The sequence below is a fragment of the Carcharhinus amblyrhynchos genome, chromosome 26 (assembly GCF_965287045.1).
Source record: "Carcharhinus amblyrhynchos chromosome 26, sCarAmb.v2.hapA, whole genome shotgun sequence".
NCBI lineage: Eukaryota > Metazoa > Chordata > Chondrichthyes > Carcharhiniformes > Carcharhinidae > Carcharhinus > Carcharhinus amblyrhynchos.
The window spans coordinates 32145363-32162748 of NC_137349.1; the positions used below are offsets into that span (position 1 = coordinate 32145363).

Consider the following 17386-nt stretch of genomic DNA (forward strand, 5'->3'; position numbering starts at 1 on the left):
AAGGCAGGATGATGCCCAACTCACCAGTGGTGCCGTAAAGCTGACATTTGGGTTGTTTTGTATTTCCCACAGTCCTTCATTGAATCCTTTTCTCTTGTTTGGTTTTCCATATTTGTCTTTGTATTTTTCAAAAAGGAAAATATCTTTTGGTCCCAAAAATGCTCTGGATAACCAAAATACAAGAAATAGGCTAAGAATCAGTGTGATCTTCAAAAATCATCTTTATACCCATGTACAAAAAATATCATTATGTCAGGGCAAAAAAATGGAAAAGGGTAATTTTCATAAGAATAAAATCTGAAAAAGGCAAATCAGGAACCATTTTCCCCAGATAATCCTTTCTTTTTTCCAGTTTTGCTTGGTTTAACACTCAAAAAACTAGACTGGAGGTTGCTAGCACTGTATTTCTGAACTGTCCTTGCAAGGTTGCTGTCCAACCATGCACTATAATTAATGACATTTACTAAACTTCCTAAAATATTCTAAGCCACTCAATTACCATTTTGAACCCTACACATAATAAAGCATCATTTTTAGTCAGCCAGGTTTACCTGCTTTTGCTCAGCAGAATAAAGACACGCTCCTGTATACAAGCATTATGTTGATGAAAAATTTGATCAAAAGCAAAAATGAAAAAAAACAATGGTCTATCCTGGCAAACAAATCCAAATCCAATGAGGCTGATTATACATTACATTGCTGTTACAAGGCAGAGATACGTACGTTTCATGAGTGCCATAGAAGAAAATTGGGTATTTATTTGATGGAGGTTTAACGGCTCCCTCTGCAACATCATCAATCTGTAACAGGACAATATGGAATTAGTACATTGCTGGATTATCATTATCATTCAGTTATAAATTTCAAAAATCCACCAACACCAATAACTCATTTTACATGTTTGAAATACATATGCCGGCTGATTTGTTCCTGTCATATGATCACTGCGTCCACTTCAACCTTTAAATTATCTATACATTAATAATGGGGGAACAAATTTTGTAGCATAGTAACAATTATCAGTGTTAACTACACTCATTTCTGAACTTAATGATTACCATAATGTCAGCTTTGAGTGTTTAATTCTAATTTTTTCCCCCCTCTTTCAGACATCCACTCCTGTCCTCAGCTACTCAGCCATGTAACCAACCAGGCACTAGAAAATGCCCACGCAGGCTGTTGGGATTCACCAGGATTTTGCCTCCTTCCCACAGCACTGTCTAATCTTAAATCAACAGAAAATAAATCTAATTCCCAGGAAATAAGTTTCTGCACCTCCTGGTGAAGGGCTTGCATTTACATAGCACATTTTATGATCTCAATAAGTCCCAGAGTGTTTTACTGCCAATGGGGTATTTTGGGAGTACAGTCATAGCTATATTGTGGAGAAACGCAGCAGCCAATTTGTTCACAGCAGGGTCTCAGAAATTGCAACAAGATGGATGACCAGGTTATATGTTTGTGTGATGTTGTATGACGATAAACACAAGTTAGGGCACAGGAAGAGATGCAACAATTTGGGTACCTGGCCTAAGTCCAAACTACCAACAGAATTCCTGGCCTACTAAACAGCAATGACACAACCATCAGCCCTCCAAAAAACGCACACATCAACTGTCACAATTAAATTCAGGTTTCTTTCTTTGCCTTGTAAACACAAAGAAGGTATCAGACTGGATCTTGCAACAAACACATAGTGTTTGTAGCAAGCAGCTCCATTCTCAAAGCAACACATGTAGTTTAAGTAATCTATTTTAAAGGACCTAAATTTGTTCAAAAATGTGGTGGAACAAGATTCATTAATAACTATTAAAAAGGGACTGGATTAATATTTGATAGGGGAAAAAAGGGGCGGCAAAGTAATAGGACTGACTAATTGGTTATCCCACTTTCAAAGAGATGGCACAGTGTGATGAATAGTCTCCTTCTGCACCATCATACTAGGATTCTAATTTAAATTTTTTTTAAAGAATTTACTTGGCTGAATAGAACGTATAAAATTGAACCAGAGTGCAAGGTTACATTGTGTTTCGAAGTTCTTTCACTCTACACAAGATCCGCAATATAGTTTCTTTCAGATCAGGTGGCTTGAAATATTCTCATTACACGAGAGCTTTTAGTTAATGATTTAAAACTCAGCATAATGATAATTTTCACTTATCTTTGCATATTTTAAATATATTTTCAAACACTGAACCGAAAATAAACATTTTGCATGGTGCATTTTTAAGAGGATCGCAGTGCAAAGACAAAATATATATTGCAGGCCTGAGTACAAGTTCTCTTTCAGTGTATAGCTTCCAGATCCAAATCTAGTTATTACTCTCTCCAAAGTTCCCACTGAGCTTGAGGAAACAGCAAGAATCCCACGTATTGTTATTTCAGATGATCGCAGGTCCAACACATGACCTATTCAGAGTCAGTTGATCTCAGTCATTTGTAGCAACAGGGGTGCTACAACTGGCCTCAAGATTGTGGAGGTAATATTACTTAGTTTGATATATGCATTTTCCCTAGTCTTGACCCTTAGTATTAATACCCGTTGTAAAATGTGTATAAGTACAGATGTTAAGAGAATATATATTGCATTTGGATTCAACATGTTGTATAGTTTGCTCGTAACTATTGCTGGGCTCAGCATTTGAAGAATGTTTGTACTCCCTCAGGGATCAGCGGGGTCAGAAAAGGAGGAATGAACATTGAAAAATACATTTCCTGATTCTCAGTTAGTGGATTTAATTGGATTTGCAGGTGTGGTGGGGGGGCTACAGATGATCACCTCAACATTGGGTTGGGAAATTGGGAAAGATCTTGACCAAGCAACATTATTAAAATAGAAAGCATTCTTTCTGGTTGTATCACAGCTTGATACAGCTCCTGCTCTGCCCAAGATTGCAAGGAACTACAAAAGGTGTTGATTGTAGCCCAATCCATCACACAAATCAGCCTCCCATCCATTGACTCTGTCTACATTTCCCGCTGCCTTGGCAAAGCAGCCAGCATAATTAAGGATCCCACGCACCCTGCACATTCTCTCCTCCACCTTCTTCCTTCAGGAAAAAGATACAAAAGTCTGAGGTCATGTACCAATCGACTCAAGAGCAGCTTCTTCCCTCCTGCTGTCAGACTTTTGAATGGGCTTACCTTTCATTAAGCTGATCTTTCTCTACGCCCTAGCTGTGACTATAACACTACATTCTCTCATTTCCTTCTCTATGAATGGTATGTTTTGTATGTATAGCGCGCAAGAAACAATACCTTTCACTGTATGTTAATACATGTGACAATATTAAATCAAATCAAGAAGTGCAAATGAAGATGGATTACATTCAGCAGTGCTGCCCATGTGGTTAGAGAGCTTGAGAACACTCCCATGTAAAGCTCCTTTTTGAATAATGGCCATTTGACTGAGGAATTGAAGGGCAACTAGAACCCATGACACTGTACACCAATAGGAATTAATGTTTACAATAAAACCAAAAGCTGGCTAGAAAAGAACATGCCCACGCTTCTGCTCCTTGTTTCTTTACTGTAGTCAGGGAACTTTCCATTCAGACACACCTTCAGCAACAAAAGTTTTTCCACTATTTATTTTCCTTGCCACCCTTTTCTTTTAGTCTGCAATGTATCAAATTTCCGTGGCATTTCAGACACACATCCAGCCTTCAGGTGAAGTATGGTTAGAGGGCAGGGAATAGCTGGAATAGAACCACAGAATCCCTCCAGCGCAGAAGGAGGTCACTGGAACACGTAGCTGTAATTCAGCCCCACTTTCAAGTCACATTTTCTGTCCTTACATTTCCACTATAAATTCCTACATCTGTAACAAAAATTGTGCATTTAATCTTGAATTATGCTTCAGACAAGTCAGGGTGAATCAGCAGGGGTGCTTTTCCAGCCTGGCGCATATCGCGCCCAATCCAGGAAATAGCGTGGGCCCAAAAGCTACTTTCACATCCGGCATCAAACAGCTTGCAATCATCCCACTCCCTTTCTGCTGGCGCAAACCAGAAAGGGCGCGAGGCCGATTAGCATAAATATGCATAGCTCATTTGAACAGATTTGCCTGGCTCTGGGATCTTCTGACCCGTGGATGCAGCATGAGCCTGGCAAGAACCACTTCAGGTCATGGCTACCTCATGTCGGCCATGTCTGGGAACGAGCTCGGAGGCCACTGGTGGGGGACATGGCTGGACTTACCTTGCATTAAGTTGATCTTTCTCTACATCCTAGCTATGACTGTAACATTACATTCTGCATTCTCTCATTTCCTTCTCCATGAATGGTATATTTTGTCTGTATAGTGCACAAGAAACAATACTTTTCACTATATGTTAATACATGACAATATTAAATCAAATCAAAAAGTACAAATGAAGATGGATTATTGGCAGTGTCAGTTGGGCACTTCCAGTGTCGGGCAATGCCAAGGGGTGGAGCTTGAAGGGGGTGCTGATGAAGGGTTGAAGCATGAAGTGCGGACATGTCGGGGTCATGAAGGAGGACCCATTGGACCAGCTCCAATGTCTCGATGCCAGTGATCCGCGTCAGGGAGGGGATGGGATGGGGAAACATGTTGCCGATGGGTAGGGGGTAGCCCTGAGGTCAATGGGAGAAGGGCGGTGTTCTTCCATTGCACTGTGAGATCATGGTGCCCTTCCAAAATGGTGCCCAATCGCTTTGCATCCGGGCTCACCAGTGTGTTTAGGCTCCGCGCCTCCCAGAACCAGCAAACAACTCACCACTCTCCAAAAACCGACCAAGTGTGGGGCAATTGCAGCCCAGCCATGCTGAACAGACTGGCACACAGCATTCTGGTTTTCTTGCTGTTATGACATTTAATCACTTTTTGGGAAAATCGTGGCTAGTGTCTCCATTGGTGAGAAGATGTAAACTTTACATGAGCATTTTCCACTATATTCAGATACAGGAATTTATAAATGAATAGGTTGGCAGGAGCTGGGAGCAGAGATGCATTTTTAGAAATATATATATAAACTATATGTAGGTGGATTTTCTGCAAAGATTATAGTATAGTCGAAAATGTCTCTGAATAAAACTCCCATTCACCTTTTAAAGTATGCAGCATTTGTACTTCAAAAGGTACCATTTCTAGAAACAGAGATTGAAGTGTTCATATCAGTTATATCCAACAATCTGGCAAGGTCACCAACTGCGTGGCAGTGTCTATAAAGACAAGTTTCAATAGCAGTGCGCAAGTTAAAAAGACTAATTCTTTTTAAGTATTGCACCCTGCTCATAATTTGTGTAAAAACCTGATAACACAATATCACCATAATCTCAATTAGGATAAACAAATTTCCACAGTTTTTCAAAGTCTTTATGACCTATCCATCGATATTGGAGAGAACGAGTCCATTCTAAGTGCCAAGTTTAGGGCCGTTTAGTCGACTACAGGTATGTTATGGAAAACACAACGTCACAGTAGTGTGCATTTTGCATGATTTACAAATAATTCTGCAAACAAATTTCAACAAGGATCTCAATTGCTGTACAATAAACTAGCTTTTAGAAAAGTTAAAATGCACTTGCAATTTTCAATATGGCAAGCATGCATGTGTGGGTTCCCCGATTTTCCTCCATTCTTTCATGGAATATGTGCATCACTGAAAGCCAACATTTGCTGGTCATCCCCAACTGCCCTTCAGGTGTTAGTGAGCCAAGTGATTTGCTGCAGTCCACCTGGTGTAAGTACACACACAGAGCTGTTAGGAAATGAGCTTTTGACCCAGTGACAATGAAGCAACGGCAATATGCCCCAAGTCATGATAGTGGTGTTCCCATATGTTTGCTGCCCATGTCCTTTTACTGATGCAGGTCATAGGTTTGCACCTTGCATCTCACAATATTTGCTATTATAACTGTGTGCCAACAGTGGAGGTAATGAATTTTAAAGGTAGTGCATAGGATGCTAATCAAGTAGGCCACTTTGACCTGGATGGTGTTACACCCTTCCAAATGTTCATGGAGTGGCATTCATCCAGGCAAATGGAGAATATTCCATCACACTCCTGACTTGTGCCTTGTGGATGGTGGACAAGTTTTGGGGAGTCAGGTAGTGAGTTACTACAGAATTCCTAGCCTCTGATCTGCTTGCATAGACATGGTACTTATATGGACTAGTCCAGTTCAGTTTCTGGTCAATGGATAGCTAGGGTGTTGCTGATGGGGTTTGACTGATAGCAGTGTCACTGAATATAATTATTGAGTCTTGATATAATTATTGAGAGGTAACTTGAAAATTACTCAAGCCTTCTGTCTGTGGCTGGGAGTTATTAACTCGGATGAGTTACCATGCATTGCGTTGTCACTGTATTTGCATAGCAGGCTACTGCAATAACAAGAGGAAATAAACATAGTGCAAGTGAACCAATAGTTGAAATTCATCAATAGTTACAGGTTTCAAATTCAGTCACGGCATCTACTGAAAGCTGCAGCTGACACCTGTGGTGCTGCAGAGGCTGGTTTAACATCACTTAAAACCCTAAATACAAATCTTGCTCTCCTGATGTTATCAGATCAAAAGGTATTATGCAATATGTTGATGGCTTGCAGGTTAAATGCAATAACATGCTGAACAGCAAATCAAATTGGCTGTCTGCAAGCAAGCTAACAAGAGTCTCAATTTAGTAAAGCAAGCTTATTGCTAAAACAGTAACAGATACATTCTTGCAGTTAATGACTAGAACTAATTACACACAAAAAAGTTGCAGGAACATATCGATTCTATCCTGGGACAGAGAACCTTACGTTAGCACTCTTAGTCCCCGAGCAGACAAGAAATCTCAAAAAAATCGTTAGCTCATGCAAATATTGGATTAAGAGGTAGGGCCCACAGTCCCCACTGAGAGAAAAAATGAAGGCACAACGCACTGGGGCACCAATCCAGAGTATCAGAGTGAACTCCAGACGTGTTGTACTATTACAGGAGACACAAATGTGAGAATCTTACTAAGGCAAAACAATCATAACCACTTCCCATTCAGAGGAATTCCTTTCTTTCACAATTAAAACAAAAAAGGATTACCATTCATACAACTAAGCTTGTCATCTGAATTCTGTAAGTCACAAAAGAAGAAACTATCTTACACTGGTATACAGTGTAAGAAAACAGTTTCTTTTCTAGACCCTTTCTTTATCTCTCCTTTTAACTTTTTCATTACAATCTTTCCAACTTGGCTTTTCTTTCTCTTTCAAGTTTATATGTCACTGAATAACTTCTGCTGGACTTGATCTAACAAAGTCTTAGTGTTCAGCATCATTTGAAGTGATAGGAATGCATCATACCTCAGTTATAAGCTGTAACACAGTACACCAAAACACTGAATCATGCTTGCTGTTCTGAATGCATAAGAAATCCAAGGGATAAAGTTTACATTACATACATATTTCTAAATCAACTCCAGACAAATACACCTGAGCAATGAGTGTAACAGAAGATTATTTCTATATTATGCTATATACAATCCATCTTCATTTTCTTTTGCCTAACTGAAAACAACACTGCAGACACAACATTTCCTCCCTTACTCTCTCTGTGTATAAGTTTCTTTCATTCCCCTCCCCCCTCCCCAGTGCTTCTTCCAACATTTTAGCGCTATGGCCTCTGGTTACAATCCACTTGCCAAAGCAAACAGTTTCTCCCTACCTAAGAAAAACCTCTCAATTTTTGTATCACTGTATTAAGTCTGTGATTTTTACAGTTCTTTTACACATTACCCAATAATTTTTCTCACATTCTCCCTTTAGCCTTCTTATGCCCTTTTTCAATTTCTCCCTGCACACTCTGCAATCTCTACTTTGTTTATCATAAAGTGCCTATTTTTGTTTTATTTTAACTATTTCCTTTGTGATCCAGTGAGATCTCGCTCTGGATATGCTATCTTTCCTTTTTAGGCAAATATATCTGATTTTAATCCAAGCCATTCTGCCCTGAAGACCTGTCATTGTATTTTCACAGTTGGTTGTTCTGTGTCCCCTTCTATAAAAACTTTAAACCCTATCACTATTTCCCAGATTTTCTCTCACTGAAACATGGCCTGCTTAATTTCCTAGATATAGATTAAACACAGCCTCTTTCTCATTGGGACAGAAACTCATACGAAAAAGCTTTCGGCCTCCTTGTCCTTTATGCTTCCAGCTCACATTAGGGTCATGAAATCCTCTGTGCTATATTACATTTTTTCAGACTTTGTTTACAGACTTGCTCCTCTACCTGTTTGCACTATTTGTGGTGTAAACACCCCGAAGTGGAGTAGCATTTTTTCAGTTCCGCAACACTAACAAAATATTTACTAAATGAATACCTTGCATTACCGTTGATCAATACTGCCATCCATTTAGCTCTAACTACTTACTTTTCTTTTCCAATCCCTCCTAAATATATTGCAGCCAAGAATGTTTAGCTCCATTCCTGCCAGGATTTACGCCTGGTCTAGTTAAGTTACAACAGTTATTACACTTCAAAAGTTCTTCATTGGTTGTGAAGAATTTGGGATGCCGGATGGTCACTGAAGGTGCTATATAAAACGCAAGCCTTTTTTGTCTCTGTTACAGTTAATATATCATAAACCCATGAGACAACTTGGGTCTGCAACTCATCATCATTATTTGTAATACTCCTCTTGTAATACATATGCATTCCAATATGCAATCCTGTCTTGCAATTTTCCTCCGCTTACAGGGATCCTTTCCCCTTCAACACTATGTTTTATTCTAATGTTGTTTTTCCTCCTAGTTTTCCAAGCATAGTTTCTCTTCTGTCACAACCTACTTTGTCCTTGTCAAATTTGTTTAATCCCTCCCCAATAGCACCAGTTAACATCCATGTGGTTCCAGACTTGTCCAGCTATTAAATCCATCCTGCCCCAGAACTGGTCCCAATGGTGCAGGAATCTGAAGCTTCCCCTCTTGCACCACTTCCCAACTGCACATCCACTTCCCCAGTCTATTGCAGTTGGTGAAATCCAGAGACCATCATGTTTGAGTTCTGTATTTTTCCTGGTTCTGAAACTCTACCTTTTCTTGCTTAATCCCCCCTCCCCACCTCAATGCAGCCAAGTCTCCTACAATGCCATGGATTTGCTGGTGACTGCACTTCTGAGTCAGCCTTGCCAATGTATATGAAAATATATTTATCTAATCAAATAGTTTTAAGTCCCAAATTCACATGTTATGCAAAACTATTCATTCTGGCATCAAGTTAAGAAAACTCATGCTGTGAAAATGACCTTGAGATTTGGGTACAGAATTACTTACACTTAAATTCTAGTCAAAGACAGCCCACCTCAAATACAGAATAAGATTTAATTTGGGACAAATGAAACTTACACAACAGAAAAAAAAATAAAAGGAGTAACTGCAGAGGCAAAGCACCAGATTACAGAGAAAGTCAACTGCTATCAAACTCGTAACAGAATACATATTTAAAGAAATTGCAAAGGCACAATTAAGACATTTAAGATTTTTTAAAATTTTGGGCCCAATTTTGACCTTTCACAACAAAAGACATTGCTACAAAATTTGTAATATGGGTTATTATGTTGTCATATTAAATGTTAGTTCTCAGAGATTGATTCAACCACGAGCAATATTATGTCAAGATAACATGTCTTAAATACTTGCTTGCAACTTGAAAATTAAAATATTTTAACATGACTGTTGAAAATTAGATGCCCAGTTAAGTTTCAGTGATTTTTATTATGATCTTTAATATCAAAAGTATCAACAACCTGATCACTTAAGATAATGAAATATAGGGATGATTTTAATCTTACCTGCCTAATGGAAACTGGATGGGCAAGCAGTTAAATGTCATTTAGTTACCTTGCCCAAAGCTGCCTGTTGTGATTTTAACTTATTCTCCTGAGCAAGTTGCAAGGACACCCACCCAAAGCTGGTGGTATCCCATTTTGCATAAGCATGTTAGGTCCCATTAAGGTCATCAGTACCTGACTGAAATTTTAAACAAGGCCTGAACATAGCTGCTTTGGCTTTCCACCAGGCTAGCACATAATTAGAGAGTTAGCCCTGGAAGATAGTTTTTAAAACTCTGCTTTGTGGGGGTGGGAGAAGTAGAAGTGCCATTCTGAGCCTAGCAAGGGAAGTCTGGACACCCTTGTACTAGACTAGAATTCCCTACAAGACATCCCCGGAACCAAATTCCATCCACAGCTCGAGTTGATGGACAGTAATTCTTTGCCAGGAAGTCAAATGAGATGGGAATTAACAATCAAAACAGAAAATGCTGGAAAATCCGATAATGGGATATTATGTCACTCCCACCACTATGTTACAACTGATAACTAGTAATTCAGCTTAGTTTCATGCAGCATACAATGCTCCCTTCTGTAATAACGTTGAATTTTTTTAAAAAAAATCAAACACTCAGCATTATGCTTTAACAGCATCCTAGTGACCAATGCCTATCTTGTTACATGAAGACATCAAAAGACTCCAAATTTGTTGCAATGGTGATTTTGGTAATAAATGCCACAACTGGCTGTTCCATCAGAGACAAATTTACACAACAATTTACTGGTAAAATAATTAGTATTTGTCATAACAAGCACGGCGGTGAATCAGTCGATAAGCAGCTAATGGCCAAAGTAAAAACAAATTTCAGGAAATGTTGGAAAAAATGCCTTGGATGTTTCAGAATGTGTTTCTTGGTAGGCTTGCAATTAGTATTAGATTATTGCATTAGTTTGCAGGATAGGTGCAGAATGAAAACCCTCACTGGGACGCAGGAAAATCGGAAGTTAAAAACATAGTGGTTACGGAGAGCCATTGATTTAAACTCAGTTGTATTTATTGCTTGTTTAATGCATTTAAATTATTAATATATTTAATAATAAAATGTTAAATTGTAATTAGAAAAAGGTGCATTTTTGTTGACCTAGTGTTTTGTTGACAATGATTATAAATGTAATGTATTGTTGAGATGAGATGATGCTCAAATCAACTGACTGAGATTTTCCTTCTATTCCAATTTCTGAATGTGATCAATGATAGTCAATACCAGAATTGTGTAGATATTGATTTGTTAGTAATTAGAACACTGCAGTAGCACATTTACAGTATATGCCTATACTGTGTACAAATGATGCCATTATGTGTACCATGCTGTACCATTGCCATTCCGCAATGGTCACAGTAAGTCTGGCAACGTATGTGGAGAGAGAAAACTGAGTTAATGTTGAGTCCATTTTACACTTCTGAAGAAGTAGTTGACTTGAAATGTTAACTCTATTATCTCCCTCCACAGATATTGCTAGAACTCTTGAGATTTTCCAGCATTTTTTGTTTTTATTTCAGATTTCAGCATCCATAGTATTTTGCATTTATTTTATAAAAACAAACAGCAAAGTGACACTATTCAACAGAACAATTTGCTTTTATATGGTGCATTTACCATTGCAGGATACTGAGGGTGTTTCACAGAAGCATTAGCAGACAAAGTCTGAGGCTGAGCCACACAAGATGATATTAGATTAGATGACCAAAAGTCTGGACAAAGAGATTGATTTTAAGGAGTGCCTTAAAAGAGAAAAGAGAATCAGAGGCAGAATGGATTAAGGAGGAATTCTAGAGATTTAGATCTTAGAGCCTAGGCAGCTGAAGGCATGAAAGAACACCAGCGGTGGGGCGATTAAAATCAGGGAGGCCCAGGAAGCCAAAATTGGAGGACTGCATACATCTTATATGGTTGCAAGGAGGTTATAGATAGAGAAAAGGGCAAGCAAGACTATGAGGAATTTGAAATATGTGATAGGAAGCTCATGCTGAGGTCAAAGATGACACCAAGGTCCAGAAGTGTATAAAATGCTGTTTAATGATTGAATAGATGGGCAGAAATAAGCACAAATTTGGCTTGAGGGTATTTTTTATATCCGTCTGGTTATTTTGTAGGACGGTGCAGTGACCCTCCCATTGAAAATGCAAGAATAAACCTGAGTGAGGTTTTGCAATCTGTAATTCTTGTGCTATTTCTGTTTTACTCATTAGATTGTCAGCAGGTACAAATTGGCATGTTGCAATCAGTTCCATTCATAATACAATGGATAAATGATCAAAGTAAAATTTTTAAAAATGAGTTCCATTTGAATAGCAGCTTAATGCTGGGAATGAAAAACCTGCACTGGCTGTACATAATTTATGTTTGTTTACACCAGAAATCCTAGGTATAGTTGTAACTGCACCAATGTAACAATGAAAATAATTAGGGAAACAGATTTAACATATACAGTAAACAAAAGGTTCCTAAGGTTCCAAGCTATTGACCCTATAGCACCATTCTGCAATGGTCTCAGAGGCTGTGGAGGTCATAGTGGTGTTAATTTAGCAAACTTAATGTCCCCACTGAGTTTAATGAAAATCAGGTCTATGATAATTAGCTGTTTAACTTATTCAGCCAGGAAAGTAACATAAAATTATCAAGAAATTATGGCATTGTACACATAATGGCATAATTTCCTGGGATTTGTACAGCATAATTTAGGCATATACTGTAAATGTGCTACTGCAGTGTTCTAATTACTAACAAATCAATATCTACACAATTCTGGTATTGACTCCCATTGATCACGTTCAGAAATGGGAATAGAAGAAAAATCTCAATCTGTTGATTTGAGCATCATCTCATCTCAACAATACATTACATTTATAATCACTGTCCTCTTTTCTAATTAAAATTTAATATTTTATTATAAAATATATTAATAATTTAAATGCATTAAACATACAAAACAAAATCAACTGAGTTTAAATCGATCACACTCCATAACCACTATACTATGTTCCTAACTTCCAATTTTCCTGGCTCCCAGTGAGGGTGCATTTCAGATAATCTTTGTTCCACTCTGCACCTATCCTGCAAAGAAACTAATATACAATAAACTAATACAGGTAATTGCAAGTCTACCAAGAATCACATTCCAAAACATCCAAAGCATTTATATCATCAAGTGGATTGTGCCAAAAAATAAACAGTACCCGTGCTCCCAAACAACAGCAAAAAACACATTAATATCAATCACAGATTTGGCAAAACTTTAGTTGTTCCTTCCAATTTTCAGACAAAATGGAAAGATCTTGTGCCATTAGAGCAATTAATTTGCCTTCATGTGACTCAGAAGCAGAAATGCTATGGATCAGCCTAAAGCTGTGAAAGATGTCATATAAATGCACAAGTTCATTTTTTAATCACGTCCCCATAGCATCCTAAACTCTTCACAACTAATGAATATCCTCTTGTTAGATTGGCAAACATGGCAGTGTTATGGAAAACAAAATGATTTGTATTCATACATTTGCATTTCAGAATCTCAGGATGTTCTAAAGCACTTGACAAGCAATGATGTTTTCACACAAGTGGGACTCTTCCCCAAAAGGGCTGTCGATGCCAGGACAATGACAGCTTTTATGACAGACAAAAATTTTCATCAGGTAAATGTGCCAAGGGAGGTGGAGCAAAAGTGTGAAAATGGAGTGTAGTTCCTATTGTAATGTAGGAAATACAGCAATTAATTTCCCTATAACAAAGACTCACAATCAACAATTAAATAAACGACCGGGTCACCGGTGTTGATTGAGAGATAAATACCGGCAGGACATCAAGAGAACTTGTCTTTAAATAGTGCCATAGAATCCTGATGCAACATTTCATCTGAAAGATGCATTTCCAAAACAGCAGCACTCCATCAGTATACTATTACTGTTTTTATTAGCGTCACAAGTTAGCTTACATTAACACTGCAATAAAGTTGCTGTGAAAATCCTTTAGTCACCACACTCCGGTGCCTGTTCTGGTACACTGAGCAAGAATTTAGCACGGCCAATGCACCGAACCAACACCTCTTTTGGACTGTGGAAGGAAACCAGAGCATCCGGAAGAAACCCATGCAGACAGGAGGAGAACATGAAGACTCCTCATATACAGTCACTTATGCCAGGAACTGGACCTAGGACTCTGGCGCTGTGAGGCAGCAGTGTTAACCACTCGGCCACCCGGGCTGTGGAATGTCAGCCTAGATTATGCTGTAAAATCACTGGAGCGGGGCACTGAACCTACAATCATCTAACTTAAATCAAGAAATGCTACTTAGATAAGACTCAGATGTGATTACTACGAGGGCGTAAAGTTTGTATTGATCACCCATTACATTAATTAGTAATTTTAGTTGAATCCAGTTTCAAATACCTAGGCAGCACAATGGCTAACACTGCTGCCTCACACAGCATGCTTGGGTCACTCTCTGTGTGGAATCTGCAAGTTCTCTGCGTGGGTTTCCTCCAGGTGCTCCAGTTTCCTCCCACAGTCCAAGAGACATGCTGGTTAAAGTGTATTGACTATGCTAAATTCTCGCTCAACGTACCCTAACAGCTGCAGGAGTGTGGCTATTAGTGGATTTTCACAGTAACTTCAGTGCTAAAATAAGCCCACTTGCAACATTAATAAACTTAGAACAATCTTCTAACACAACCTGGTAGGGGAGCACAGTGGTTAATACCACTGCCTCACAGTGCCAGGAACCCTGTTTCAATGCCAACCTCAGCTGACTGTCTCTGTGGAGTTTGCACATTGTGCCCATATCTGCATGGCTTTCCTCCCTTCGACATCTGGATATAAACTGTCCCATTGGGAAGACGCAAAATGGGTTCATGAAGGGTAAGTTACGTTTGACTAATCTGGTGGAATTCTTTGAGAGCATTACATGCACAGTACACAATGGGTAACCTGTGAATATGATGTATCTGGTTTCCAGAAGGCATTTGACAAAGTGCCGCACCAAAGGCTGCTGCATAAGATAAAGGTACACAGTGTTATGGGTAATGTATTAGCATGGATAGAGGACTGGTTAACTAACAGAAAGCAAAGAATGGGAGTAAATGGATATTCTTCTTGTGACTAGTGACTTATGGTGTGCCTCAGGGATCAGTGTTGGGACTGCAATTGTTTATGATTTTTGTAGATGATTTGGAGTTGGGGACCAAGTGTGGTGTGTCAAAATTCACAGCTGACACCAAGATGAATGGCAGAGCAAAGTATGCAGAGGACGCTTGAAGTCTGCAAAGGGATATAGATAGTCTAACTGAGTGGGCAAGGGTCTAGCAGATGGAGTGCAATGTTGGTAAATGTGAGGTCATCCATTTTGGTAGGAGTAACAGCAAAATGGACTATTATTTAAATGGTAAAAAGTTGCAGCATGTTGCTGTGCAGATGGACCTGGGTGTCCTTGTGCATGAATCAGAAAAAGTTGGTTTGCAGGTACAGCAAGTAATTAAGGCAAATGGAATTTTATCCTTCACTGGTAGAGGGATGGAGTTAAAAACAGTGAGGTTATATTGCAGCTGTATAAGGTGCTGGTGAGGGCACACCTGGAGTACTGTGTACAGTTTTGGTCTCTTTACTCAAGGAAGGACGTACTGGCACTGGAAGGGAGATTCACTAGGTTGATTCCAGAGTTGAGAGGGTTGGCTCATGAGGAGAGACTGCGTAGAGTGGGGCTATACTCATTGGAATTTGGAAGAATGAGGGGAGATATTATAGAAACATATAAGATTCTGAAGGGACTAGATAAGATAGAAGGAGGGAAGTTGCTTCCATTGGCACATAAAATTAGAACCAGGGGGCATGGCCTCAAAATAAGGGAGAGCAGTTTAAGGAATGAGTTGAGGAGGAACTTCTTCACACAACCTGCCCAGTGAAGCAGTTGAAACTACCTCACTGAATGTCTTTAAAGCAAGGATAGATACATTTTTGAACGGTAAACGAATTAAGAATTATGGCGAGCGGGTGGGTAAGTGGAGCTGAGTCCACGAAAAGATCAGCCATGATCTTATTGAATGGCGGAGCAGGCTCAAGGTGCCAGATGGTCTACTCCTAGTTCTTACATTACATTCTCCAAAGACGTACAGATTAGGTTGATTGTCCAGAATAAACTGTTCCTTAGTGACCGGAGGATTAGCAAGGTCAATATGTGGGGAAAGGGCCTGGGTGGGATTGTTGTCAGTGCAGGCTCGATGGGCCGAATGGCCTCCTTCTGCACTGTAGGGATCCTGTGACTGCAAGAGATGCTACTGGGGTAAGACTTTAACCTGGTATTGAGAGACTTCTTACTGGGGTAAGATTCAGAGGAGATTGCTACGTGAAGGTGTAAAATTGCGAGCGATCGCCCATTATATTATTTAATGATTTCAATTGAATCCAGTTTTAAATACCTGAAGAAATTTGACCTGGGCACTTTTCCTCCAGGTAAGTGATGAGGGTGGACTGGCAGGGGGAGAGAGAGCTAGTGCGGTGGCTGTGCGCGCACACGCTCGGCACGCCGCATGCTGGGAGTTGTAGTCCTCCGGGGCAACGTCCGACCGCCTTGCGTCATTGAACTCCCGAGACACCAGGACTACAACTCCCGTCGTGCGCCGCGAACGTCAGGCATGCGCACCACCGCCAGTTCGTCCAGAAAAATCCACTGTACATCCGTCCCCCCAACAAAAAAACTTTCAGCCGCAAATCCCGCACACCAGAAAAGAAACCCAGCATTAACACTCGCTTAAAAAAAATAAAGTTCACCCGAAAAGAGGAGTCCCAGGCTCTTTACCTTTTTCATTCAGGGAAACAAAAGAATTAACCGCGAGGGGGGAAAAAAAGAGACAATATGCAAATGGCAGATGGGTTTTCATTTACCTCCGACTGATTCCAGTACCGTGTTCAGAATAGGAAAAGTTTGGATTGTGCTTTGTTCTTTCCCTCCCCTGTCAGACTCTCGGTCTCTCCCTCCCTCCCGCCAAAGCGCATCAAAAGACAGCGGGAATACTCACCCGAGCCGGCCAGTGAGGGTAACCCTTCATCTTGGCGAACACCAAGTCTCCAGCTTTGAAACTGTGAGGCATTTTCTGGCCGATCGACTCCGATTCAAAAAATAAATCCCCAATCTGCTTTCACCGGGCCCCCCCTCAGCACCAAAAAATACAAGCCCGTGACCCCCCTTCCCGCAACGCAATTGTCAGCCTATCCAATACTGCACAGGGCCCGAGGGGGGGGAGGGGAGAAGCGGGGAGGTAAAACCGAACCTGCTGCCGAGAAGTCCCGCCTTCCTCCCCTCCTCCGATTGGTCGCTGCCGCTAGCGGGGCAGCAGCGACGCTCCCTGAATGGAGGACGCGGCTGTCAGTTAAATGACGTCGGTGGCAGGTTCGTGTGAGAAGGCAGAAAAGGGCTGGTTGGGCTGCATATGCTGGAATGAGCCATGGGCTCTGGGTCAGTGTCTGGATGTTAAGTTGCACAAGTACTGGAAGCAACTGACCAGTGCTACACTTCATGGCACGTCAACTTTCAACTGTTATACCATGCACTTTTATGAATAA

General features: G+C 40.1%; 1 protein-coding gene across 1 annotated transcript in view; it reads right to left on the reverse strand.

The window, feature by feature from the left end:
• The window catches only part of hdgfl2 (HDGF like 2), a 59273-nt gene extending 42200 nt beyond the window's left edge, over positions 1–17073 (reverse strand). Inside the window, exons 1-3 of the mRNA XM_080212818.1 lie at positions 16843–17073; positions 724–800; positions 25–163 (exon numbers count right to left, since the gene is read on the reverse strand). Coding sequence (XP_080068944.1) covers positions 25–163; positions 724–800; positions 16843–16914 — 288 coding nt within the window. The 5' untranslated portion in view covers positions 16915–17073. The remainder of the gene's footprint in view (positions 1–24; positions 164–723; positions 801–16842) is intronic.
• Positions 17074–17386: the final 313 nt, after the last annotated feature.